At 41.3% G+C, this 26843-nt stretch overlaps 1 protein-coding gene across 1 annotated transcript in view; it reads right to left on the bottom strand.

Moving 5' to 3' along the window:
* LOC109916713 (1,4-alpha-glucan-branching enzyme-like) overlaps window positions 1–26843 on the bottom strand; it is a 525476-nt gene that overhangs the window by 64112 nt on the left and 434521 nt on the right. Inside the window, exons 17-18 of the mRNA XM_048602999.1 lie at window positions 17309–17493; window positions 3255–3385 (exon numbers count right to left, since the gene is read on the bottom strand). Of these exons, the coding sequence (XP_048458956.1) occupies window positions 3255–3385; window positions 17309–17493 (316 nt within the window). The remainder of the gene's footprint in view (window positions 1–3254; window positions 3386–17308; window positions 17494–26843) is intronic.

Here is a 26843-nt window from a genome sequence, read left to right as displayed (position 1 = left end):
TTATTTAGTTGATCTCACTGTAGTCTGTAGGATGCTGTACAATCATACTGTAGACAAAAAATACTATTTTGTCCATTGTTTCTGTGCCAGTTCTTTGATAGAACCATCTACTTAGTCACACTCCCCTGCCCTTTTTCCATAGCCCTGCAACATTTGGGGTGTAGAATGCCTCTAGGGCATGCTTACTATAACAGTGCGCTTCACTGTGTATTATACAAACTACAATGTGGTAAGCTACATAGATAAACTCAAGGCTAAGAGATGCATCTAAATTTAAGAAACCAAATAAATTGCATTGAAACTTTTTATGATCTCACATTCCATCTTATACACAATGCAATAGAGAAGGGCACATGAATGAATAAACTTCAAAGCAGCATACAAAGCATTAGGGTCACAATATATTCCATAAGCTTCAAGGGACCACATATTAGTAATTCACTCAAGTAACCTTATCTCTGTTCAATAATGGCTGGAGATGCGGTGCTGGGCATGGCAGAACCTAGATTAATCTGAACAATGCTACTGCAATGTATTATTACAGATCTTCCTGCTCTATAATGTCTGAGAGGCTCCATCTCCATGCTGACAGCTCCACTACACCTTGGAGGAATGACAACTGATTAAACCTGCTCATCTCTTCCCCTCACACCTCAATTATGAATCAGCGAGTAGATAGAGATCATAGTGTTATAAAATTTTACAAGTTAATTCAGTATCATTTAGCAAATGGAGAAATAGGTTTTTTTAAAGCTCTTGCTCAAGAAAAAAATTACATGCTCATGTAGTGGAGCCAGAAGAGAGTTGACTTACCTTTCAGAGTATGTCAGACATTGACAATCAGTACATTTTGGTCTTAATCACAATAGTAAAATAAAAGAAATAACATCACCAGAATTTAACATTTTGAACTGAGAGATCAATTTCTGTCAGGTATGAAGAGAGTGGTGTTAGTAGACTTTGCAATGAGGAAACATTACACAAAGACTTTTCTCTTGCAAATTTTGGTGGTTAACTTTCAAAGATTTTCAGTTACAGAACCGCTATAGAGTATTAAAATAGGAGGAAATTTACAGACTTGGTGCAAGGCTCAAAATCAATAGCAAATTAGCTGGCTAGAAAGAAAATTGCCTTGACAATGGGAAGTGAATGAAGATAATCATGAGTGGATAATCATCAGTCACTTAATGATCTGGAGAAATCTGCAGGGATGTATTCTCAGTCATCTCTTCTGAACAGCATGAAGCAGAGGGACTGCAGCAGTTTAAAATTTGACATTGACACAAACTGCATCCTAACTTTCACCAAGTCCCATTTAGTCATTGAACTCCGTTTCCGGACCAAGAAACAAAACCACAATTTTAAAATTCTTACCCTCATTTCCAAATCTAGTCAATTATAGGCCCAGACTGTGTAAGGACGGTAGCTCTGACTTCATTTCAAGGGAATTAGTGAATCGGTTGTTTTACTTTTTTTAAAAAAAATGAACCAATAGGATTCGTGGTCTCTTCAATAAACCAGAAGCTTTTATAACTAAACTCAACTCATTTTCAAGGTTACTAGTTCAGTAAATAATCATAGTATTGCCACCAGAAAGTGACGGCCCATTCGGTCCATATGGCGTTTAAGCACAATTTTGCCCAACTTCAACAAGGAAGATACCCTGACTGAGAGGAAGTATCGATCAGAAAAGCCTGAACATGCTAAGGTTCTTCATTCCAGAAAATGAAAGGTTGAGGGGTGACCTGGGAGAGGTCTTTACAATTGTGGAAGAATTCAATTGTGTAGATATAGAGATGGCAACAGTGCTGCCGCTACTTGAGGTAGTGAGACTAAAACTTGAAATCACAAATATATATTGTTACTAATAAATCCAAGAGAGAATTCATGAGAAAGTTCCTTAGCTAGGGTATGGGTACAGCGCGGAACTCACTACAAGAAGTTGAAGCAAATGGTGTAGAGTAATTCTTTGGTATTCACAAAATCGCAAATTTGCCCATCTGCACCAAAAGCTGTGTCAACAAAATTCAATATCTGCAGGCAAAACTCACACATCTGCAAGTTTTACCCTATTTTTAAACATGGTCCACATTCTTGAAATTCATCATTTGCGGGTTTCTCAGGAAGGGAACCCTCACAGATTTGGAGTAATGACTGCAGTTGCAGATAAGTGGAGACGAGATAAACACAAAACAAAAAGTTATGCTGATTGGGTGAGGAGTAGGAGAACGGGAAGCAGTTTGTGTGGAACATAAAGACTAGCATGGATCTGTTGGGCAAATGGCCTGTTTCTGTGTACAGGCTCCATGCAATTTTTTGTGACTTGTAAGAGACGACACTTTTTTTTCTTTTTTGAAACTATAAACTGAAATGGAAAATGAACTGTTATAACTCAAATACAGGGAAGCTTTGCAACTTGAAAATTAAACATAGTACATTTTTTGAGCTGTGTGATACAATGCTTTTTTGAGGCAGGGAATGAAAGATTTGGCAACTGAGTGACACTGACAATATTTTGAATTAAGGCATTCTTCCTGCAACAGCCTCTGAGTTGCAGTGTTAAAAAGCTGCAAGAGCTAGGGCAGAAGACAGAAAATTCCAAAAGCTGCAAACAGAAAGCATCCATCACTCCCTCTCTTTCCCTGTGACAAAAACATAGAAAACCAAGAAAGTTTAAATGGAAGGATTCTAATAAGAAAAGAACTGGATCGACCTTCTAATTAAAGAACCTACAGCGTTGCTAGGATTCAGGTAAAAAAGTACTTTCCACCTCGTGGTCTGGACTTTCGATCTTACAAATTTAGCTTACCCTGTCGAGATGCTTTTTTCACCTACAGTATGTGTGTTAAACCATTTGTATTCTGTCCTCTTGATTGTAATCAAGTCTGTGGGTGCTTGGGGTTTTCTGTTCGGATATAGTTTAAGTTGTTAGTAGAAGATTAGAAATATTTTCTTTACTCATTGTTTGCTAAAATTAAGTGTGTTACAATAAAGAGATTCCTGATTAAACCTGGTGTGAATTGCTTATAACCTGAGTAGCAGTTAATCAGGCAAACTGGTCATTTCAGTGGCATAATTGGGATTTATACACTGTGTGACCTTTGTGGAGCATGATTATTGATCATTTCCCAATTAAGTCACGACAAACTCAAAAGAAATGTAATCATACTCGCAAACTGATAAAGTTAACTGTTACAAAAGGTTGATACAAACCATACAAACACAAACATGGCCAAACCTTCTGTAAAGGATACTTCCCAGGTTGATCTATTCCCACTCTGTAGTCGGGAAAACTCTTGTCAGGGTTGAAGTTGAATACAAAAAGAAGATTCGCACGCTCAAAGGCGATCACTTTGTTCTCCTCATGCTTCTCACTCACATAGGCCTGGCCGGGGTGGAGGGGGGAATTGCAAAAGAAACATAATAAGGTAAACGCATTTAGAAGATACTGAATTACAGTGGAAGTGCACATTACTGTCTTACCAGTAATTCTCAAGTTCCAGAAACACTTTGACAGATTAATCCAGACTGTTCCAAATTAGCACTGGCACAAATGGGACAAATGATTCCTTCTCTGCTGAAATTACTACAATTACTCCTCCATTAGTGCCATAAGAAAGGAGAGCTGTATTGGTGGGAACTCAGCTCTTTGAAATAAATTACAATCTCTGTAGTCTCATTTCTGCGTTATACTTGAGAGAAAACATTTTATGGCACAATGGACAGACCAGAGAACCTGAGATTGCTTTAATTAGTAGAAACAATGTTAAGAGAAGATTGTTAAGGGAAGATTTAATAGTTCAAAATTGTGAAGGACATTAATTAGGTAGGAAGAAACGGTTTCCACTTACAGAAGGCTCAGTGACACTGACAGAGAGGTGGTGATGCATTGGTAATGTACTGGACTAGGAACCCAGAGTCTTATACAATTATTCTGGGGAACATGGATTCAAATCCGACCATGGAAGATGGTGAAATTTACTTAACATATCAATAACTATTTTAATATTAGTCTAATGGCAACCATAAAAACACTGGTAGATGTTGCTAAAGCTTATTTAGTTCCCTAATGTCCTTTAGGGAAATTAATCATTACCTGTTCTGGCTTACATGTGACTCTAAATCCACAAGATGTAGTTGATTCTCACAGTTGCTAGACTAGATCTGAGGGATTCAACCACAAGCACTGACTACATGGCCAGGCATATTCCCCCACTCTTCCATCACTATCAAGCTGGAATGTCAACCCTAGATCATTGAAGAGTGCTGGAGGGCATATTAAGATCGGCACCAGTCATTACTTAAAAAAGATGTTATTCTGGTGAAGCTACATCATGGCACGTCTTGCGGGCAAACAAGATGCAATAAATAGGATAAAACCATTCCACAAACGACAGGTCAGATTTAAATTCTGCATTCCTGCCACATTCAGTCATGAATCATGGTGGACAATTAAAACACATCCTTATCTGCAATGCTGGGAAGGCTGAAGGATTTGCATCTATCTTCTATCAGATGTGTCGAGTGGATGAGCTAGTCAACTTCCTTCTGAGGCTGTCAGACGGATACAAGTCTTCAGCTAACTCAATTCACTCTATGTGATCTCAAGAAGTGACTGAAGGCACTGGATACCACAAAGGCAGTGGGCCCTGATAACATTACAGCAACAGTACTGAAGATTTGTGCAGAAATAAGTGTAACCCTACCCAAGCCATTCCAGTACAGCTACAACACTAGCATCTAGCGGACAACTTGAAAATTGTGTCCTGTACACAAAAACGTAGGACAAATCCAATGCAGCCAATTACCACCACATCAGCCAATCTTTGCTCATCAGCAACGTGATAGATGACTTTGTTGGCAGTGCTAACAAGCAGCATTTACAAAAAGAATAACCTACTCACAGATATTCAGCTTGAGTTCCATCAGGGCCACTCAGCTCCTCACCTCATTACAGCCTTGTTTCAAATATGGACAAAAGAGCTGAATTTCGGAGGTGAGTGAGGTCAGGCTGCATTCGACTGAGTACAGCATCAAGGAGCCCTAGAAAAGCTAGAATCAACTGGTACTGCAGGCAAACATTTCACTGGTTGGAATCATTCTGGCACAAAGCAAGATGGCTGTAGATGTTGGAGATCAGTCACTGAAGGAACTCCTCAGGGTATTATCCTAGGTTCAACCATCTTCAGCTGTTTTATCAATGACCTTCCCCCTCCCCCCATCATAAAGTCAGAAATGGGGATGTTTACAGATAATTGTACAATGTCCCCCATTTGCAACTTCTCAGACACGGATATTCAGACTTGGGCTGACAAGTGCCAAGTAACATTATACAAGTGTCAGTGAATAACTATCTCCAAAAAGAGAGAATCTAACCATTTCCCCTTGTTGTTCAATGGTGTTACCATCACTGAATCCCTTACTCTCAACATTCCGGGCATTACCGATGATCAGAAACTCAACTGGACCAGCCACGTGAACACAGTGGCTACAAGAGCAGGCTAAGATGGCAGCAGAGTAGGTGGGCTGAGATTGGGGTCTGTCCGCTACCGCCTGCTTTCTTTCTCTTTGTTTCCTTGGGCTTTTTTCCTTTTTCCTTTACTTTTGGGTCCGGAGAGTGGCAGATGAGGGAGGTGGTCTCTGGCATCAGCATCAATGCTGGACGCAGCTCCACACCAGCGCAGAGTCTCCTGGCGAGCAAACAGCAGGTCCCCAGCTGACTCTCCTGGCCTGCCCTGGAGAGTTGTCACTATTGGCACAGCGTGGTGGTCTCCCGGCGTGGTGGCCTTGTCCAGGTGTGGAGATCTCCACCACATGGAGGTCTTCTTCATCTTCAGTCTCCAGGTGTTCCAGCAGCCTGGCAAGTCGTCTGGTCCAGGAGTGGAGGTCTCAGCCTGGCATGGCAGTCTTCTTCAATGGAGGCTTCCAGCCCAGTGTTCCAGTGGTGCAGCATGGGGGTCTTGTCCTGGCTGTGTCTTCAGGGTATTCCATCATTCCTTCATCAGCTCTCCCAAACCCGGATGCTGCGATGAACTTTGCCTGTACTTTTTTTTCTTATTAAGTATGACTTCTGTCATTGATGTAGGTGATTTATGAAAGAACCATGTGACAATAAATTTCTATTCTATTCTTAACAGCAGCTCAGAGTTTAGGGATCCTGCAGGGAGTAACTCACCATCTATAATGCACTAGTCAGGAGCGTGAAGGAATATTCTCCGTTGACCTGAATGATTGCAGCTCCACGAACACTTGGGAAGCTCTGCAACATCTAGGACAAAGCAGCTGTTAGAGTGGCACTACATCCACCTCCTTCACATGCAGAGAGCAACATGGAGAACTGGTCACTGGGAGAAGAACTGCATTCATTCAAATAACAACTTTCAGAGCTTTGAAACTTCCCAAAGTGTTTTTTAGCCAACGAGGTGACATCATCGTTACAACATGACCGTCAATTTTCACAAAGCAAGCTGCCTCAATTGGAAAGTGACCAGACAGTCTGTTCAGTAATGAGTTGGAGGGATAAATATTGGCCTGAATCCTTGAAGAATATCGCTGCTTTTTGTCGACATAGAGCCATGGGATCTGTTACGTAGATGAAGTCTTGCATTAATACCTAACCCAAAAGATGATAACAATCCAATATTTGCTCAATACTGCATCAGAGATCAATCTGGATTATGACTCATGTTGCCAGAGTGGTAGTTAAATCAAAAACAATCTGATTCAGAAGTGAGGCTGCTAACCACTGAGGGAGAAACGTAGAACTGAGCATTCTCAATTCACAAATACCGATGTGGACATACATTGCAGTCAGGGTAAAAGCTATGGCAATAGGACTGGGTTTAGAAGATGGTAGGTATATTTAATCAATATGGGGATATTCTGCAAGCTTATGTTGAAGAAAATCTATATACATTATTTGCCAGCATGCTCCAAGTCATCTATTATTTTCTTCTAATTATTTTACATGATCAATCCAATCAAACCCAAGAGAATACACTGGCTGCGCACATGCAGGAAGGTGGTTGCTCACAATCCTACTAGTTGACACCATTCATCATTATTTGTGCAAGAACACTTACTAAATGTCTCATGTTAGGAAGGGGAGGTTGAACCCCTCTGATAATTCAAATTAAAACACAAGCTCCCAATCCGTTAGGGCTGGAGTAGAGGTTCCCTTCTAATAATTAAACACAAAACACCCAGTGAAGCTCACCTCACCGAAATCTGTTAAAAAGGGGAGGTTAAATGAAAGAAAATCCCTTATATTTACTTTATAAGCAACAATAACAATTTATTTATTTAACTCTAACAGTGAGCAAATTAACAGAGCTGCTAACAAATTGGACAAATCCCCCTTAACTACTAACTATTCCCAAACAGAACAAAATTCTAATGGTATGCTGTTCCAATAAACACATATCCCACTTACATAAATGCAAATAATAGAAAACTAAATTAAAACTTAGACTCTCAAAGTCCATACATGGTGTGTCTTCGGAATGTTCTGCCTTCTCTGCTGTCTCAGTAGTCATAAATGCCTTCCATCCGCTGATCCTTCTGTCAGGGACGTTTACTCTGTGAATTCTTTTGTGAGGACCTTTAGCTAGAAATGCCGTGGTACTTTTTATGGATAGATGGTGCTTTCTCAGAGAGCTTAGAGATTTCTGAGAGTGTCAGATATTTCATCTTCAGGTGACAGTTTGCTTTCACACAGATTTTCAAAGACCCCCTTCTTATATACTCCCAATGACCTGTCAATTTTCTTATAATAGAATTGGTCCAAAGTTGTCGAAACCTTCAGATTTAAATTCAATTGCTTTTCAATCTGTAAGTGCTTGGTTTAAATTAATTGGCTGATCTTCAAGCTCGTTGCCAAAACATCAAAACAAGCCTAAGGTTTCTAATTACACAGCCAATTGAAACATGTTTCAATTTCGGAACTGGCAGTACCTCTTCAGCTGCCTACAAACACATTTTTACTTAAATCAAGCTTAGAAAAAGCACATCACCTCTTAAAGGGACTATGCACTCATCCCCCTATCATTTTTACAAACAAATTCTAACTTGCTGCCTTCCAAATCACAAGTACTCTACACAACTTCGCTACACTCATCAGCCCAAATAAGAAACCTGTGCAAACCACAGAGAGAGTGCATCTTATTAGAAAATAATTCAGCAGTTATTAAATAGCCCAATCCTGTTAATACAAGAACAGATGCTGGACATTTGCTTATGTAAATTACTGAAGCATAATTAATTATAATGTTATAGTTTTAAAATCCTAAGCTTTAATTTTTAGCTACAAGCAAACAAGGTGTATTTACATGGATTTTGCTCAGAATTTGGAGTGAACAGATTATAAAGGCTGTGATTGAAGACTTCAGAACAATTTTCAAGGTCAAAGTTAATGTTGATGATATGTATTATGCAGAGTAATACCTGAGCTGCCACAACCAAGCATCATGTCTGGCTTCGAGGCTTATTTTGTCTAAAATGTTTGTTCTCTCTCCCTGCCTGTCTGTCTAATTACAGGTTTTAGTGCACCATCTGGAGTGATGTTCCAGTCCAGTATTGCAGGAATGCTGCACTGTTGAAGGTATATATTCCAGCTGAGACATCGAGCCATCTGTTTCTGGTGCTTCAGGTAAGCGCCAATGATTTACAACATAGCTCAAAGAAGCTGCTATTGCAGTGTCTGGGCCAATGACTGAGCCAACACCATTGTAACATGGAATAACTGATTTCTGGTCTCACTGCTGTTTGCAGGATCTTGCTGTAAACGTAATGGTTTCCACTATTCCCTATTTGGTAAGATTCATTGTATTTCAAAGCTGAACAAAAGCACATGCTGGGAATTATCTTAAGACAGTTCAAATAGATCTTTTATATTTTGGTTGATCAGTCCCATGCGTTCATCACTTTGGTGTTTGTGTGCATGTGCATGCTGCTATGACTGAAGCTAGAGGACTACACTGTTCCTCCAGTCCCACAACTCCACCAGTTACAATATAAAATAAATTTCAGCACTTCATAACAGAAGAAAGAAGGGTTACTGGACCTGAAACGTTAACTTTGATTTCTCTCCACAGATGCTGCCAGCCTTGCCAGGACTTTCCAGCAATTTCTGTTTTTGTCACAAAATCTCAGAATTGTTACAATGAAGAAGGAAGTTATACAGCCCACTGTGTCTGCACTGGCTCTTCAAATGACCTTCATTACCTTGGCCAATCTCCTGATTTTTCCCCATACCCTAGCACATTATTTCTGTCCAAATAACCATCCAATACCCTCTTGAATGCCTTAACTGAACATGTCTCCATCATATTCCCATGCAGTACATTCCAGACACTAACGACTCACTGAGTGAAAAACATTTTTTTCAGCTCACGCTTGCTTCTTTTAACATCACTTTAACTCTATGCCCTCTCGTTATTGTTCCTTTTATAAGCAGGATCTGTTTCTGACTATCTACTCTATCCAGACTGCTCACCACCTTGAAAACCCCTTTCAAAATCTCCCCTCAGCCTTCTTCTCTCCAAGGAGAACAGTCCCAATTTCTTCAATCTATCCTCATCGCTGAAGTTTCTCATTTCCAGAACCATTCTTAGAAATTGTTCTGCACCGTCTCCAACGTGTTCATACCATTCCTATAATGTGGTGCCCGCAACTGTACAGAATACCCTAGCTGAGGTCTAACAAGTGTCTTGTACAAGTTCAATATCACCATTTTGCACTTGCACTCTATGTCCCTATTAATAAAGTTGAGAACACTGCGTGCTTTATGACCTGCTCTTTCCACTTATCCTACTACCTTCAGTGATCTGTACACATATACACCCAGGTCCTTCTACTCTTGCACCCCTTTAGAATTGAACCCCCTAATTTAATTGTCTTTCAGTGTTCTTCTGACTAAAATGCACTATGTCACACTTGTGTGATAAACCTGGTTGATAAGATCTTTTTATTTAAAACCTGATATAAATAAGGTATTTAATTGGTCAGCTTGGTCACTGGAAAAACACATTCTCCCCAAGATGGGAGAGGGGGTGGAGGGATGCAGTGGGGTGGGGGAGAGAGGGTGAAAGAGAGTGATGGGGGTTGCAAGTGGGTAGGACAGGGGGGTAGCGATTGAGAGGATCCACGAGAGGGAACGATGAGAGTCCATGTTTTTGAATAGCTTGAAAACCACACATCATTTAAGTCAGGTGAGATTTGAATTTCTTCACCTTTGTCCACCAGCTTGTAATATACGGAGATTTGTTCCATTGTCCATCTTGTTCTCCTGTGTCCTGAGAGAATCTATATAAATGCAGCTCCCAAAGACACTTTTATATTTGAGTACTGATAGGTTTCTTCAATTACACCGACAGCTGCTCGCAATTTTTATTCTCCGTCTCACTTGAAAATTTTACACACGAGAATATTAAATTTTAATCCTGTTCTAACTTAATCCATATCTCCATTACAGATTTATATCCATATCCTTCTTCAATTAAATAATGCTTCTAATTCTACTAATGAGTTGTGCACTCTCATATATTCCTTACTCTAGTTATTGGGTTACTGATCCTTATTTTTGTTTAAACTTCTGTAACCCTTGGCCTGTCTACAATGGAATTTTTATCTGCTCCTTCCTGAAGGCATTTCCCTCTCCATTTCTCTTCCAATAAGATTTTCTCAGTAATTATTCAGCTAAGCTGCTGCTTTGATTTCAAAAGCTTCGTTATGCTTGCTGTCACTGTAGAGTCTCGAAGTTGAACTTGCTTCCGCCCTCTGCTACGCTCATCAAAATCCTCCTGCAATGTTCTATTTAGTCTCTCCATAAGGACACTGGTGCTGGTTTGCTTCAATACAGTATAGTCCAGTGTAGTCCAATTTTAGGCAAAAGGAGCCCTAGCAAAACCAAATACCAATAAGAATCAGGGGAAATCTCTCCAGTACATGTGGTCATAACTGGCACATCATGTAGTTGATTGTCAATTATCCCAATCGCAGGATATCATTGCAGGAGTTCCTCAGGTTAGTCTCCGAGGCTCAACCGTCTTCACTGCTTCATCAATGACATTCTCCCATCATAAGGTCAGAATGAGGATGTTTGCTCATGATTGCACAATGTTCAACACCATTTGTAACTCCTTGCAGGCCATGTCCAAATGCAACAAGTAACAGTGGCCCCACAAAAGTTGAAGGCAGCAACCATATCCAACAAGTCAGCACAGAACCATTACACCTTGACATTCAATGGCATCATCATCATCACTGAATAGCCCTCTATCAACGCCCTGGGGATTACCATTTACAGAAATTGAACTGTATTTAAAGAATAAAGGCAAACTACAGATGCTGGAAATTTGAAACAAACACAGAATGCTAGAGAAATTCAGCAGGTCTGGTAGCATCTGTGGAGAGACCGAAACAGAGTTAATATTTCAAATTTTCTATAACTCTTCCTCAGTTCTGAATGATGGATGATGTGAAAACTGCAGGGCAGGTGAACAAAATGATCATCACACCATGGTACAGGAGGCCAAGTAATTGGGGAGTAAATTTTCTTTTTAAAATTCAATCACGAGATGTGGGGCATTGCAGGCTAGGTCAACATTTATTGCCTATCCCTAACTGCTTGTGAGAATATGGCAGTGATCTGCCTTCTTCAACTGCTGTTGTCCATGTGCTGTAAATAGAATCACAATGCTGTTATGGGGGGGATCCTAGGATTTTGACTTGGTGACACTGAAACAGCCGTGATATATTTCCAAGTTGGGATGGTGAGTGCCCTTCCCTTGTCCTCCTAGATGTCATTAGTTAGATTCTCTCCTACTGGACATGGTCATTGCCTGGCATTTGTGTGGTACAAATGTTAGTTGCCAATTTTCAGTCCAAGCCTGGATATTGTCGAGATCTTGTTGCCTTTGAACGTGGACTGCTTCAGTATCTGAGGAGTCATGAATGGTGTTGAACATTGTGCAATCATCAGCCAATGATAAAGCCCACTTCTGATCTTATGATGGAGGGAAGGTCATTGATGAAGCAGTTGAAGGTGATTGGGCCGAGGACACTACCCTGACGAACTCCTGCAGAGATATCCTGGAGCTGAGATGACTGACGTTCTACAACGACTGCCATCTTCCTATGTGCATGTATGACTCCAACTAGTGTTTAATTCTGATTTCGCATTTTACAGACTGCGGCATCAAGGTTTTATAGCTCTAGCAAAACTGGAGTTAAGGGCTGTCACACACACCTCACCTCTAGAATTCAGCTCTTATGCCCATGTTTGAATCAAGGCTGTAATGGGTCAGGAGTTGCATGGCCCTGGTGGAACACAAACTGGGCATCACTGAGCAGGTTACAGTTAAGCAGGTGCTGCTTCATAGTACCGTTAATAACACCTTCTGTCCTGACGGTAGCCAGGGAGATGGTTGGCCCACTCAAGGGCAGAGGGGGAATTTGTGTGTGGAGCCTGAGGAAATGGGCGAGGTATTAAATGAGTACTTTGCATCAGTATCCATCATAGAGACGGACTTGGTGGATGATGAGTCTGGGAAAGGGTTTGTAGATAGTTTGGGTCATGTTGAGATCAAAAGCGGGGTAGTATTTGGGGTCTTGAAAAACATTAAGGTGGACAAGTCCCCAGGGCCTGATGGAATATATCCCAGAATACACAGAGGCAAGGGAGGAAAGTGCTGGGGCCTTGAAAGAAATCTTTGTGTCCTCATTGGCTACAGAGGAGGTCCCAGAGGATTGGAGAATAGCCAATATTGTTCCTTTGTTTAAGAAGGGTGGCAAGGATAATCCAGCTAATTACAGGCCGGTGAGCCTTACGTCAGTGGCAGGGAAATTATTGGAGAGGAAATAGGTGGACGTATTAGCGACAGGCAACGTAGTTTTGTGAAGGGGAGGTCATGCCTCACTAACTTGATTAAGTTTTTTGAGGAAGTGCAGGCTAGGTGGATTGGTCATGCTAAATTGCCCATAGTGTTCAGGGATTTGTACATTAGGTGGGTTATAGAGGGATGGGTTTGGGTGGGTGCTCTGAGGGTTGGTGCGGACTTGTTGGGCCGAAGGGCCGGTTTCCACACTGTAGGGATTCTATGATTCTATGTATCAAACTTAAAGAAGACACGGACAGGTGGCCGGTCTGAAAATTGGACTGAATATAAATAAAAAGCAAAGAATAATTTAAAAAAAGGGAAAAGTTAGAGTATAACACAAAGTCAGCAAAAATATTTTTAAAAAGTAAAAGTTTCTATAAATATTTAAAGAGAAGAGTTAACAAAATGAGCGTAGATCCTACAAGAAGTGAGACAGGAGAAATAATAATAATAGAATCCCTAGAGTGTAGAAGCAGGCCATTTGGTCCAATAAGTCAACACCGACCCTCCGAAGAGCATTCCTTCCAGACCCAACCCCCTAGCTTTTACCTGTAACTTCACATTTTCCATAGCCAATGCATCTAAGGACATATCCCTGAACACTAGGGGCAATTTTGCATGGCCAATCCACCTAGCCTGCACATCTTTGGACTGCAGGAGGAAACTGGAGTACCCGGAGGAAACCCACGCAGACACTGGGAGAATGTGCAAACTCCACACAGACAGTCGCCCGAGGGTGGAATTGAACCCCAATCCCTGGTGCTGTGAGGCAGCAGTGCTAACCACTGAGGCACCGTGACGTCCTTATGGGCAAAAGCAGACAAATTGAACAGGTATTTTGCATCAGTATTCACTAAAAAATTTAGAGGATACAAATAACATCCCAGAGTCAGTGATAAATCAGGAAATAGGAAAGGAGGGAGGAACTCAAGAAAATCAGAGACAACCAGAAAAGTGGTACTGAGGAAACTGACTTGTCATAGAGAAGTATGCCTTCATGCCTAACAAATCTGGTTGAATTTTTTGTGGCTGTGACAAGGTATATAGATGAGGGTAATGCAGTTGATATGTTTTATATGGATTTCAGTAAAGCCTTTGATAAGGTCCCACACAGGAGGTTGATAAAGAACATGCAATCCAAGGTACCTTGGCAAATGGGTTCAAAATTGGCTTAGTGGTAGCAGACAGAGGGTGGTGGTGGAAGGCTGCTTGTATGACTGGAGATTGGATGTGAACGTTACTGGCTAGGCCAGCATTTATTGCCCATTCCTAATTGCCCAGCTGAAAGTTGAGAGTCAACCATATTGCCGTGGATCTGGTGTCACACATAGGCCAGGCGAGGTGGCGATGGCAGTTTCCTTCAATAAAGGATATGAGTCAACTAGATGTGTTTTTCCAACAATGGTCATCATTAGTCTCCAAATTCCAGATTTTGTAACAAGTTGAAATCATTCAAACCTGGGTCTCTGCATTAACAGTCTACCAATAATACTGCTAGGCCATTGTCTCTCTTATCACAGAGATCAGATCTGGGTCTCTTGCTGTTTGTGATATTCATAAATGTAGTAGATGAGAATGGGGGGTTGGGATGATAAGTACATTTGCATATGACAGAAGATTGGCCAGGTGATTGACAATGAGGAGGAAATTCTTAAGTTACAGAAGGTTATAAACGGGTCAGATGGAATTCAACCTTGAAAAGTGCGAGGTGATGCACTTTGGAAGAAGTAACAAGACAAGGGAGTCCTCAATGAATGGCAGGGTATTCTGATGCTCTGAGGAATGGTGGCATGTTGGGGTGTTTGTCCACAGATCCCTGAAGGTGGAAGGATGGGTTAATAGAGTAGTTAATAAGGCATAGGGAATACTTATCTTTATCAGTCATAGGTTATTCCACCAGGGAGGTTATGCTAGAGCTGGACAAAATTTAACATCACAACCTTTAGAAAGTATTTGGATGAACATTTGAAATGTCATAACATTTAAGGCAATGGGCCTAGTGCTGGAAAGTGGAAATGTAATTTAGTGCATTTTGGTAGTACAGACCTGATGCACCAAAGGGCCTTTTCTATTCCGTATGATTCTATAATTCTAAAATTGTTGGAGCTGTGTGGTCTTTCTGATAATTCATCCCAAAGTGTTAAAAGCAGTGGCTTGTAAGATTGTTGATGCTTTGGATATAATTTTCCAAACACTTGATTAGGGGATGGTCCATTGATTAGAAGATAGCAAACACAACTCCTTTATTCAAAAGGGGACGAGGCAGCAAGCAGGAAACTACAGACCAATTAGCTTAGCATCTTTCTTGTTGACCAATCCACTGGACTTGTTTCAGGTGGCAACATGTGCCATGGATAAAAGACAACCAATGGATGTACTGTCCTTAGATGAGATGCCACATCCAAGGTTATTGTGGAAAATGAAAACTGTGGGAGCAGCATTTTGATAGGAAAAGAAGAGTGGGTGCCTGATAGAAGCAGACAGGTGGTGTGAATGGGCCTATTTCAGCCTGGGCCTGGCAAGCTGTAACAAGTGATGTGCCATGGGGATCGGTGCTGGGACCTCAGCTTTTCACTAATTATACGAATTGTATGAAGGGATTGGCATGGACAAGATGGGCAGAATGGCTCTCTTCTGTGCTGTATCATCTCTATAGTTCTACGGATGCAAGGTATGATTGCCAAACTTGCTGATGACACAAAGATAGATGGGCAAGTAAGCTGTGAAGAGGACAGAAAGGAGGTTATAAAATAATTTTGATTGGTTCAGTGAGTGGAAAAGATGTGGCAAAATGTGAAACTGTCCATGTTGGAGGAAGAATGAAAAAAGCAGCATTTTATCAAAAAGGTAAGCCATTGAAGAGATGTGAGATGCAGAGGTATTTGGATGCTCTCATGCACAAATTGCAAAAGGTTAGTATGCCGGTACAGTACATAATTAGGAAAGCAAATGGAATGTTACCATTTATCATGAGGGGAAGTGAATATAAAAACAGAGAGGTCATGCTTCAATTATACAGGGCACAGATGAGAACAATTTAAACTACTGTGTACAATATCTGCCACCTCATTTAAGGAAGCAGTTTAGTGAAGGCTTTTCAGACTGAGGGATCTTGCCAGGATAGCTGTGAAGAGGATGTTTCCTCTTATGGGAGAAGCAAGAACTAGGGTCACTGTTTAAACATCAAGGGCTGCCCATTTAAAACACAGATTAGGTGACTTTTTTTGTCTCAGAGGATCATGAGTCTTTGGAACACTCTTCCTGAAAAGGTGGTGGAAAGAGAGTCCTCGGATATTTTGGAGATGGTAGCAGGCAGATTCTTGTTGAGCAAGAAGTGAAAGGCCATCAGATCAAGCAGGAATGTGGATTCGAGGTTATAGTCAGATCAGCCACGATCTGATTGAATGGGCCCAAGGGGCTGAATTGTTTACTCCTGCTCCTGATTCTTATGTTTCTATTTCCATCAACGCTGCCTGACCTGTTGTATACTTTCAGCATTTTCTGATTTTATTTCAGATTTTCAGCAACAGGAGTATTTAGCGTTTGTTTTAACCTTCCCTTCCTCAACTCATTCAGCGCAGAACTTGGAGAGACCATCTATGCGTGGAACCACAGGGGATGGTCAAGATACTAAATGAATATGTCATGTCAGCATTTCCTGTGAAGGACATGGAGGCTACAGAATTTAGGGAAATAAATAGTGTTCTTTAAAAGAGTCCCTATTACAGAAGAGCTGCCAAAGGAGTTGGAGGAGATGGGTTCAATTACAACATTTAAAAGTCATCTGGATGGGTACATGAATAGGAAGGGTTTAGAGGAACATGTTTCAAATGCTAGCAAATGGGACTGGATCGGTTTAGGATATCTGGTTGGCATGGACGAGTTGGACCAAAGGGTCTGTTTCTGTGCTGTATACTTGTATGACTCTAATATCCTTCCAAGAATCAAGTTACACAATTACTCCTTAAAGTTGCTCTGTAAAAGCTCAATTTCTCTCAAGTGAATGTCAGACTTACTTCAACTTCAGTCTCTAAAGCGGACTCTCATCATCCTCTCATTTTGTGCAAACCCTCTATACTCTGTTTGACCCAGAGCTTATGCCGAAATGCTGGTACTAATCAGCAACATACAGCGCTCAGCACCAGCTCAAAATCTGCTGTTCACTCTCCAGCACTACCCAAACCCTCCTTACAAAGAAGATAAATCTCCCTCGAGAAGAGATGAAAAGCAAGATTGAAGGAGAGTGAGAGGAACGTATGAGATACAGCAAGAGACAGCGAGAGCAGGATTGAAGGTGTGAGAGTGAAAGCAAGCATTAGAGAACGAGTGTGCATATATGGAAGTGGCAGCACACGAGAGGAGTAGAAAAAGGGCATGAGGCGACAGGAATAGACAAGAGTGCCTGAGACCAAGGCAATGCATCTACTCACCGGTGATGCCGCGAGCCAACCATATTTGTCTTCCAATTTATTCATGTCTGCATCGAAAGCGTTCAGCTGCTGGTAACGAAGGTGGTGATTATCCAGAAGATTAAACTGCCGTCTGGCATAATGGTAACTTTCATTGTTTCCTATTCGGGGGAAGTCCAGCCATTCAGGGTGCCCAAATTCATTGCCTGTAACAAGTTAAAGGGCTGGTGAATATTTTTAAAATTGAAATAGAATAACACAACAATCTTTTCTTCCTAAGTTATCTTCAAACCCAAAATCAACAGTGGAGATTCTGTGCTGTGCCATGGTTCAGTGCATAACATGCTTGCCTTTGAGACACAGGTCTGTGGGCTCAAGTCCCAATCCTGAGATTTGAGCATAAGATTTTGACTGACCCTCTCAGTGCAGTATTGTGCTGCACAGCCAACGATGTCAGGTTTTGGATCAGACATCAAACCAAGGTTGAGTCTTCCCTCCTAGTAATGTGGAGGTGTCAATGTTGGACTGGGGTATACTTTTGCCCTCCTAGTGGTCGTAACAGATCCCATGGCCATTATTTCAATGAACAGCAGGATAGTTGTGCAGTGCCCTGACCAATGTTTATCCCTCAATTAACACAACTGAAATTGGTGACCACAGCTTGTGAGATCTCTGTATGCATTTCCTACTTTCCAACAGTGACTTCACAAGGTACTTTACTGCCTGTAAAGTGCTTTGGGATATCTTGGGATTGTGAAAGATGCTACATTGTTATGAGCACAATGGGAAAAAAGTGCATTGTCTTTTTGTACCCCACTATTTCAACAGCCACAACACAAAATTTAGTTATATAAAAATAAAACAAAGAATTGCAGATGCTATAAATCTGAAACAAGTACGGAAATTGCTGGAGAAACTCAGCAGGTCTGGCAGCATCTGTGGACAGAAAGCAGAGTTAATGTTTTAAATCGAGTGATCCTTATTCAGTTCCTTCAGCAATTTCTGTTTTTGTATCAATTCAGTTATTTTGCCTGGTTCCCGATATGACTAACCATATGCTTGCTTTATAAATAGATTTAAAATAAATCAATCCATCAACCACATTGCTTTCATAAACACAAAATTATTGATTTACTATAAAACCAAACTTATTCCACAAAGATGTAGAATTGATGAACATGCAGTGTGTGATATGAAAATTTTTTTTATCCTTTCTGGATATGCTAAAACATTCACAAACACACATACACACATCAGGTAAAGGGAAATAAAACTGATTTCTCTTTGCAGGGATTAAAACAAACACTTTTGGGTCATTAATTCTTGGTGCTTAAAGGCAAAAATGTTCAGGCTTAAGATGGCTATTGTCTTGACATTGTGACACACAAAGATGGAGACATGAACACATGCAGTTGTCACTGGGAGCCTTTGTAGGCATCGTCATTCAGGAAATATTGACAAACTCTTTCAGAAGCTCCTGAAGCAAGAGCAACTGCAGGACTCTTGGTATCACAATGGACCCACAAGGGTTCTTTTCCAGAAATAGGAAAGCAGAGATAGGAGGCTTCTTTCTTTCAGCAAGTTTCTCCTGAACTACTTTGAACAATATCCAAAGCAGTAAAATGAAACCTGACAATCATAAACCCAGGCAGGTGGTCGCCAGTAAACATGGTGTTGTCACAAGTCAATGTGACAACTAAGAAATGTCCTGTTTAAAAAAAAGTCACTTTTCTTTCATTGACCTCTTCAAAAAAAAGTCCACTTGTCAATAGTTCTTCACACTAGGTCCACAGAAACGTATGAGAAAAGAAGTCCTTATAACAACAGAAATACAAATTTTGATTCCCTCGTCTCCTTTCCTTCAACTACTGGCTGAGAGTGAACAGATCTCATTGAAATGGAACTTAGAAATGGCTCAGACTTCCAGCGTGTTCAAGAGCCTGCCACTAGGGTGAGAAAGAGAGCTGCCAACTAAACGATAAAACTAATTTTATTTGTGCAAGGTACCTTGCACGTCAATTAGTTGGCAAAAAGATTAAGAATTGTATATGGGCAGTATTAGCAGACAAACATTTTGTTTATTTGCGTGACTTTTCCAGACCGCACCTCTCATTTTACAGGTAAGGTTACCTCATCTATTTTAAATGGCTGAATACCAGCAATGAAACAGTACGGTGGGAAATGTCATCCATGGCTGAAAAAGAAATCACTTGCTAAAATGATCAATACTAGACTCCAAGGCTTAGATGACATTTTCACATTATTTCAGAGCCCAACACATAAGTGCAAAAGATAATGTTGAAGCATTCACAGCAATGCTTTAACGTGAGGGGGCAAAGATTTAAAAAGGAACTGAGGTCTAATTTTCTCGTGCAGACAGTTGTGCATGTATGGAAGGAGCTGCCAGAGGAAGTGGTGGAGGTAGGTACAATTACAACATTTCGAAGGCATCTAGCTGAGTATACGAATATGAAGGGTTTAGAGAGATATGGGCCAAATGCTGGCAAATGGGCTAGATTTTCCAGGCTAGATTGGGATGGGTGGATGATCCATTTTGGCCTCCTTTGGTAGTCCCCAGTATTACAGATAAGTTTTCAGTCAATTTGATTCACTCCATGTGACATTAAGAAACGGTTGATACTGCAAAGGCTATGAGCCCTGACAACATTCTGGCAATAGTACTGAAGACTTATGCTCCAGAACTTGCCACTCCCTTAGCCAAGCCCTTTCAGTACAGTTCCAACACTGATATCTACCCAACAGTGTGGAAAATTGTCCAGATCTGTACACAAAAAGCAGGACAAATCCAACCTGGCCAATTATTGCCCCATCAGTCTACTCTCAGTCATCAGTACAGTCACAGAGTCATACAGTAATACAGCATGTAAACAGGCCCTTTGGCCCAAACTGGTCCACGCTGACCATGGTGCCCACTCAGCTAGTTTCAATTGCACACATTTGGTCCATATCCCTCTAAACTCTTCCCATCCATGTCCTACACAAATGTCTTTTAAATGTTGCTACTGTATTTGCCTCAACCACTTTCTCTAGCAGTCCATTCCACATACGCACCACTCTCTGCACGAAGAAGTTGCCCCTCTGGTCCTTCTTAAATCTTTCCCCTCTCACCTTAAACCTGTGCCCTCTAGTTTTCGATTCCCCATTCCTGGGAAAAAGACGATATGCATCCATCCTATCTATTCCCCTCATGATTTTATACACCTCAATAAGAACAAAGAACAAAGAAAATAGAAAATTACAGCACAGGAACAGGCCCTTCAGCCCTCCAAGCCTGCACCGATCCAGATCCTCTATCTAAACCTGTCACCTACTTTCCAAGGATCTGTATTCCTCTGCTCCCTGCCCATTCATGTATCTGTCTAGATTCATCTTAAATGATGCTATCATGCCCGCCTCTACCACCTGCAGTGGCAACACGTTCCAGGCACCCACTACCCTCTGCATAAAGAAGTTTCCACGCATATCTCCCTTAAACTTTTCCCCTCTCACCTTGAAATCGTGACCCCTAGTAATTGAGTCCCCCACTCTGGGAAAAAGCTTCTTGCTATCCACCCTGTGTTGAGGTTGGTTGGCTCACCGAGCTGGTTTGTTCTTCCGCAGACGTTTCGTTACTGTGCTTGGTAACATCCTCAGTGCAGCCTCTGATGAAGCGTCGGTGTGTTTTCCTGCCTGGTTTTTAAACTCTGGGGTCCGTTGCGATGGATTGCCTCACTTCCGGGTTTCCTCCGTAGTGGAATGTATATGGGGTCGAGTTCAATGTGTTTATTAATAGCATGCTTCGTGGAGTGCCATGCTTCCAGGAATTCTCGTGCTTGTCTCTGCCTAGCCTGTCCCAGGATCTTGGTGTTGTCCCAGTCGAAGTCGTGGTTCTCCTTGTCCATGTGAATTGAGATGAGTGAGTATTGGTCGTGTCTTTTTGTAGTCAGTTGGTGTTCATGTAGTCTTGTTGTTAGTTTCCTTCCTGTTTGTCCGATGTAGTGTTTCTCGCAGTCTCTGCAGGGGACCTTGTAGATGAAATTGGTCCTGTCCATGGCGGGGAGTGGGTCTTTAGAAGTTCTACGACCCCTGGGCATCAGAGTGGCACACAAGCCCACATCAACCCTACAACAAGTGCTCACCCAAACTAAAGACCCACTGCTCACTAAGTCTGTGGCCTCTCCTCCTTGCTGCATTGATGAGTGGAAACATTTATTGGATAAATATAGAAATCAAAGATGCAGGTGTTAAATACTAAGTGAACATATGGCTCTCAAGTTTTGGCCAGTTTCAGCAACAAGTTTGAATATCTGGTCACAACCTGAATGAAACTCTGGGAAAAAAACCGGTGTCTGGGAGTATCAGTTATTTCTTTACTCTATCTTTATGATTTAGGAGATTTTATTGGTGCTGAATTGTAACTTTATTCCAACTAGTCCAGCCCAACTGCTGGGTGGTGGTCCATACCATATCATCCCTACCAACCCCCGACAGATGGAGCACTTCACTTAGCAAATAAAATAGCTTTAAGGGGCAGCTTGACAGAATGAGACAAAGAGAAAGTGTTTTGTAATTATGTGCTATTTATATTGCATTCTAGTGCTCTTAAGCTACCTCCTGAATGCTGAACTCAAAAGCTAAGTGGCTGTAAACAAGAGTATCAACAACTGGGAGTAGAAAATTAGTGACCTGCATTTTTGTTTGTTTCAGATGGAGCCTATTTTGCCTGCAAGTTCATGGCCAGCTAGATGAAACAAACAAATAAATGAGCAATTTTACTGAAAGCCATTCCTTTATGTTATCCCTTGCTATTAAACAAAAACAATCTGGTTATCATCTTACTGCTGCTTACAGGACCTTGTTATACACAAATTCAAATTTCAAAGGAAATTAACTTAAAATATTAATTCTGTTTCTCTCTCCACAGCTGCTGCTGGATCTGCTCAGTATTTCCCCTCGTTACAGTTTATATTTCACTTTTTACAAAAAAAGTTTTTGGCAATGCTTTTCTGTTTGTTGGACTGTATGCTGCATTTGCCTGAATAGCAGCGATCACACTTTGATTGTAAGGCACCTGAAAATTTTGAGGATTTTAAAATGCTACAAAATGCAAGGTCAGTATTTCTGTTTTTTGTAGAAAGGTAACAGAAAAAGTGGAGATGGAGACGGCTGTGGGTGTAATGGAGATGAAAAATATAATGTGATGAAAGATAAAGAGGACTGAATCCGTTGCCCTCATTTAGAAACAGATGGAACAGCAATGAATTTACAGTAGCTTGCATTGTGTGTGATTTACAGTATCAAGGATTTTTTCCTTATCTATCTATATTCAGCATGGGTTCTGCTCATTCTGGAGAAGATGTGAAATCTCTGCACCTGTACAGAACATTTATGGTCTCTGTTCTCCCAACTGATCTGATTTTCGGAGTATCGGACACCACCCAGAACAAAGCAGCCAACTTGACTGGCACCGCATCCACAGACATTTAGACTGTACACCACAGCAACAGGTACATGAAAATACCACCCTCTGTGTGGGAGGTGATGGCCTAGTGCTATTATCGCTGGACTGTTACTCCAGAGACCAAGATAACATTCTGGGGACCCCTGTTTGAATCCTACCATGGTGGGTGGTGGAATTTGAATTCAATAAATATCTAGAACTAAGAGTCTAATGATGACCATAAATCCATTGCCAATTCTCAGGAAAAAAACCATCTGGTTCACTAACGTCCTTTAGCGAAGGAATTTTTAGGGCAGGACAGTAATTGCTGCCTGGCCAGCGATGCCCTCATCCTGTGAATGAATGAGAAAAAGTTCCCCTCCAGGGCACTCACCATCCTGACTTGGAAATATATCACCATTCCTCACTGTTACCAGGTCAAAGTCCTGAAACTCCTGTACCTAACAGCATTATGGGACGATATAAAGCCACATGGACTGCAGCGGTTCAAGAAGGCAGCTCACCACTACCTTCTCAAAGCGAACTAGGGATGGGCAGTATATGCAGGCCAGTCAGCAATTCCAATAGCCCATGAATAAATTTTTTAAAATATAAAAAATATTTGGACATGCATAAGGAGAGAGGTTTTTTTGTGCTACTGGCTGGCTGAGAAACTGGTAAGATCTGTCTCGAGCAATGAGTTATTGGGACAAGAATAAGAGCCAACTGGAGGTTTCCTATGTAGTAAAGCACTCTACACTGCACTTATTATATTTTAGGTGCAGAAAGTTCAAAATATATCGTGGAAGAAAATGAATCCATATTCTATCACATGATACCAATTTGTTTTCAAGGAAGGATACAGCAGTACATTAGTTAGGTTACTCGTCTGGTGAAAACCCCGGTCTATTTTAAAAACTCGATTCAGTTTAGCAAGCTTCCAAAAATTTCTTTTCAGAAGAAATATCAGTAAATGTGACCATGACGATACTTTATCAACTCCAACAGATTCATTGATGACCCTTAAAGAAACCTGCTGCTATTACACAGTCTGGGTCCATAGGAGACTCCAGCCCCATGTCAACATCACTGCTCCCAGTTTCAGGAAACTAGGGATGGGCAATAAATGCTGGCCCGGGCATCCAGTAGGGGGATGAAAAAATAATACAATAGACTTTCACATCTATATATAAAACATATAAAATTATATACTACTGAGAAAGACCTGAGATCCAATAAGGAAGGAAGCACAGCAATTACTACTTCAGTATATAGTAATTATGTCAAACTAATTTTGGGTTTCAAAAACATGTAGACGCAAGTTCTATAAAGTGGAGTGACTTATGGGCATGGGGAGGAGGTAGTCTTCTCTTGGTCCTCACTGAACATGACACCTCACCTTTTCTTTCCAATTTTGTTCCCAACTTGGACCACAACAACTGGATCCTATCCTTCCAAAATTTTTTCAAGTTGTTTGAAAAGGTGTGGGACCTAGAGGAGTTAGACCATGAAGGGAGGGGGTGATGCAAACAACTGTGATTTCTAATCACGTGTAGACCTTGATATTGGGTTCAGTTTACAAGATAGAGGAAACCTCTTTATGCTTTAAGGATGCAGGACTCTAGTGCACAGAATGGTTATCGTATATTCCTCCATGAGTCACTCTGAAGTTTTAGCTAAAGATCGATATGTGAATGAATGTTTGATAACGTCAAGTTAACTTTTCTGAACTCAAATATGAGGTACAGAAACCCAGCTTCTCTCTTCCCAAAGTAGAAATGAAATAAGAATGTATAATATTAAGCAATATGATTTGATAAAGTAACATAAGCAAAGTCTGGGTAAGGGAATTCCAGTAGAGTTAACATGAGGGAAGCCAGTTTAAGACCAAGTTAAAAGGAAAGACTTAGTAAGTTTAATACATGGCAGCGCAGATTGGTCTAGTGGAACGTCTGGCCTGTAATATGTGGGACATCATGGACCCTACCAGTATCTTAGATGACCATATCTGCAGAAACTTGAGCCTGAGTAGTGGTTGGAGACACTGTGGCACATTTGTGAAGCTGACAGCTGCCTGACTGCAAGCTCAGAACGGTGGTCACATTTCAGCTTGTATCTGGAGGGAGGAAGGGAACGGGTGACTGCTAGGCAGTCTAAGAGAGACAGAGTGTGCAAGGATCCTGAACAGTCCTGCTTACAAATTGATTGTGTGTTTTGAAAGCTGATGAGCACACTTGATTCTCAATGGAGTGCAGTCAGAGCTATGTATGTGGCATTGTGAGAGACTCAGCTATAGGAGAGGGGAGAAAGACGAAAGGAGAAACAGCATTGATCGGGGTTCATTATTATAGACAACAGACGGGTATATCTGTAGCCACAGAAATGACTCCAAGATGATCTGTTGCCTCCTGGATATGCAGGAGCAGAGGGACCTGGGTGGATATGTGAACAGATCATTGAAGTGGTAGGATGGGTAGAGAGAGCAGTTAATAAAACATACAGTATCCATGGCTTTATTAATGGTGGCATCCATAAAAGAGCAAGGAGGTGATGTTGAACTTGTACAAAATACTTGTTAGACCCAGCAGGAGTATTATTTATAGATATGGGCACCAGATTATGAGGTGGACGTAAATGCACTAGGCAAAGTACAGAAATGATTTACAAGATGGTCCCAGGGATGAGAAACTTCAGTTATGAGGATAGATTGGAAAGGTAAGGATGGTGCTCCTTTTAGAGAACAAAGCTGAGAGGAGGTTTACAAAATCATGAAGGTGGTGAATCGAAAAGAGAGGGAGAAGCTGTTCCCTTCTGTAAAAGGATCAAGAACTAGAGGGCATAGAGTTAAAATGATAAGCAAAAGGAGCAAATGTGACATAAGAAACAAAAACGTTTTTCACTCAATGAGCAGTTGGGGTCTGGAATGCGTTGCCTGCAGATGTGGTGGAGGCAGGTTCAATGGAGGCATTCAATACAGGCATTGGATGAATTTTCGGATAGAAAGAATTTGCAAGGGTATATGGAGAAAGCAGCAAAGAACAAAGAAAAAAGAAAATTACAGCATAGAAACAGGCCCTTCGGCCCTCCAAGCCTGCGTCGATCCAGATCCTCTATCTAACCTGTCGCCTATTTTCCAAGGATCTGTATCCTCTGCTCCCTGCCCATTCATGTATCTGTCTAGATACATCTTAAATGATGCTATCGTGTCCGCCTCTACCACCTCTGCTGGCAACGCATTCCAGGCACCCACCACCCTCTGCGTAAAGAACTTTCCACACATATCTCCCTTAAACTTTTCCCCTCTCACCTTGAAATTGGTTCATTTGATTAGCTGGTGCAGGCATGACGGGCCAAATGGCCTCCTGACCTGTAACACACTATGAGACATCAAGGAGAGACAACCATTTGGTCTATTGTGCCTAGGCTTGTTCGAAAGAGCAATACAATTAGCCCCATTCCCTGACTCTTTCCTACAGTACGTCTCCAATTTTCTGACGAACATTAGCACTAAATATCTTCTTCCATCCTTTCAGGCAGTGCACCCAGGTCACAACAGCCAAAATCTGCAACAGGTATCTTGTCTCTGCTTGTTGTTTCAGCAATTTTCTTAAATCTGTGGCCTTAATTACTGACCATCCTGACACAGGAGCAGTCACACCCCAATTATTCTATGAATATCAATGTAATGGAAATTATTGCACTGTAAAGTGAGATACTGAGCGGTTTACCCAGACTCAAGAGCCTAGAACTAGCACTTAGTGTATCAGAATTGAATCATCTGCTGTGCATTCCTTTACAGGACTTGCCTTTTAAAACAGAGATGAGAGGAAATGTCTTCACACAGAGGACGGTGAATTTTGGTGCTCTAACCCCATAGGCTGGCGGTGCTCAGCCACAGAAATGATTCAAGACTGGGATCAACGAACATTTGGACCAATGGAAGCAAGTGTGAATAGATAAGGAAAGTGGGCATTTGGTAGAAGGCCAACATTTTGTGTGGTGGATCAGACTTGAAAGGAAAAACGGCTTCCTCCAGTTTCTAGATAACAAGGTGTAGAGCTGAAGGAACACAGCAGGCCAGGCAGCATCAGAGGAGCAGGAAAGTTGACGTTATGG

This window comes from Rhincodon typus, chromosome 11, assembly GCF_021869965.1.
Source record: "Rhincodon typus isolate 14 chromosome 11, sRhiTyp1.1, whole genome shotgun sequence".
Lineage (NCBI taxonomy): Eukaryota > Metazoa > Chordata > Chondrichthyes > Orectolobiformes > Rhincodontidae > Rhincodon > Rhincodon typus.
Note: the sequence above shows the minus strand (reverse complement) of the source record. Positions and strands in the feature narration are given on the sequence as shown.